Genomic DNA, 1977 nt, shown 5'->3' on the forward strand with positions numbered 1-1977 from the left:
TATATATATATATATATATATATATATATAAAGCTAGAAAAGCAGGTATCTGGTGGTCTATATTAGAAACTCCAGAACTCTTGGTTTGCTTCTTTTAGTGAATAAAGGAATCCTTCTGTTGAAGTTAAAATTCCAGAAGAAAGAAAGTTATGTAAACGTCTTATTTTAACCAATATATAACATTGTTTTGCATCACAATATTATATCAATTTATTTTGTTCTCTCAGAGTCCTGATGTGTGGAAAGGATGATATGTTTGGCTCATAGTTTATTAGATCATAGTGCATTTAGTGCACGTTTGTTGTTATTATTATTAGTATTAGTATTATGGGATCTTTCTTGCTGAGGAAATAACTTCAGCGAACCAGCATTCCATGTCTAGTCTAGGCCTCAGAAACTAGTGTAAATTCACTAGTTTCATGGCAGCGAAATAGCATATTTCAGGGACGATTCAAGGCGGATAAAAGCGAAAAAAAAAAATGAGGAAAAGGTGGAGCAAAAAATGTTGGAGTGCAGCTCCATCTATTAACAAGAGCCAAAGATAAGCCTAAATCCAGCATGCCTTTTCGTTCTCATTCAGAGGTGTATGCTACAAAATATGAAAAATCTGGAAGAGCATTCATGCTCAAGTCATTTCATTAACCAAAGCCTTTTCAACTTACCCATGTTAAAGTATATACAATGCATTATATTGCTTGACATAACCTGTTATTTCCTCAATAACATATGCTCTTGTATATTTAGTGTAACTTATACATCAACCTCCATATCAAGTTCAAATCCTGTCAAGCTCGGTTGATGAATGTCTTGTATAAAGAAAAAATGCCCCTAGGCAAAAGCTGGTCTTGCAATAACAACCGGAACAAATCTATGGAACCTGCAATTGGTGATATGGAAACAAGGATAAATGCATAAACCATGATGTGCGAATTTAGAATTTTGAGATGCCAAGCAGAACTGAAAGTGCAGAAGAGCGAACTTTACCAGAGACATTGGGGAGATGCTGCTGTTTTCTTCAATGGTAACGCCTTCTTTTGGACTTGATCTGCCGGTTGAATATTCTGTAAATCACTACACAGCCAAGGATAACCACCTGTAGGATGATTATCACCTTCAATCCTGGTAAGAATAAGTGCAAGCTCATTTATTATATTATTCTCCCTACACTTTAATATATTATGTATATCATTGCCGCTTATACCTCTAGCCTTCTGTAATAATTCCTCTGAAATAAGTCCCTTTTTCGATTCTTTGAGATCAATACGTGAGATATAATTTCCAGCCCTATACTCCAAATTTCCTCCCATGACGCAGGTTCTGGGGCAATTGATGCCACTATCATATTCATCACTTCCGTCACAGCAATCTACAGGTTAATAATTCGATATTCACAGACATGAGAGCAAATCTAAGTTCCATTTAACCAGATGAAAAGGTAAACTTCATATAGGATGCATCAATGAGTAGAAATGAACTGCTCAGCAGTGCTACTCTATCTTTGATAACTTGAACACCAACCAGACCATTTGAGCCAAAATGAGTTAGTAGCAAGAAAAAAAAAAGAAAAACAAAAGGAATTGAGGAACAGTTACAATGCCATGAGAGTCGTACCATTACTCCATAACTCTAGTTGATCCTTTGATAGACCATGAAAAAATTGATAAGGTTCTAGATAACAAGTCATCCAATTGCAGAAACCAGCACAGTAATCATGCTAAGTGCATTAATGAGGCAAGTAGACCATCAAAACAAATGATTCACTATAATGCCTCCCAAAGTCGTAACTAGACAATCACAAATCAATGCAAGATGCTTAATCATTAACATGGGGTGAAAATATCTCATATAGAAGCCACAGGGAAATATCTGGATCGAGAAGGGAAGGGAAAGAAAGCAGTTCCTCTCCTTTTCTTACCACAAATTTGATCATTTACACGGGATGAAAAAATAAAATTAGGTGAACTTCCTGCATTCCTG

General features: G+C 35.7%; 1 protein-coding gene across 3 annotated transcripts in view; it reads right to left on the bottom strand.

Moving 5' to 3' along the window:
- Positions 1 to 491: 491 nt before the first annotated feature.
- LOC105134642 (glucosidase 2 subunit beta-like) overlaps positions 492 to 1977 on the bottom strand; it is a 2521-nt gene continuing 1035 nt past the window's right edge. For 2 of the 3 annotated variants that reach the window (XM_011039122.1, XM_011039124.1), the window contains 4 exons: positions 1916 to 1977; positions 1202 to 1366; positions 985 to 1119; positions 492 to 877 (listed from right to left, as the gene is read on the bottom strand). The exon at positions 1916 to 1977 ends at the window's right edge or, in 1 of these variants, runs on beyond it. In XM_011039122.1, the coding sequence (XP_011037424.1) occupies positions 1016 to 1119; positions 1202 to 1366; positions 1916 to 1977 (331 nt within the window). In that variant the 3' untranslated portion in view covers positions 492 to 877; positions 985 to 1015. The remainder of the gene's footprint in view (positions 878 to 984; positions 1120 to 1201; positions 1367 to 1915) is intronic. The other variant, XM_011039123.1, reaches the window with a different exon arrangement.

This window comes from Populus euphratica, unplaced genomic scaffold, assembly GCF_000495115.2.
Source record: "Populus euphratica unplaced genomic scaffold, PopEup_1.0 scaffold213.1, whole genome shotgun sequence".
NCBI classification, from domain to species: Eukaryota; Viridiplantae; Streptophyta; class Magnoliopsida; order Malpighiales; family Salicaceae; genus Populus; species Populus euphratica.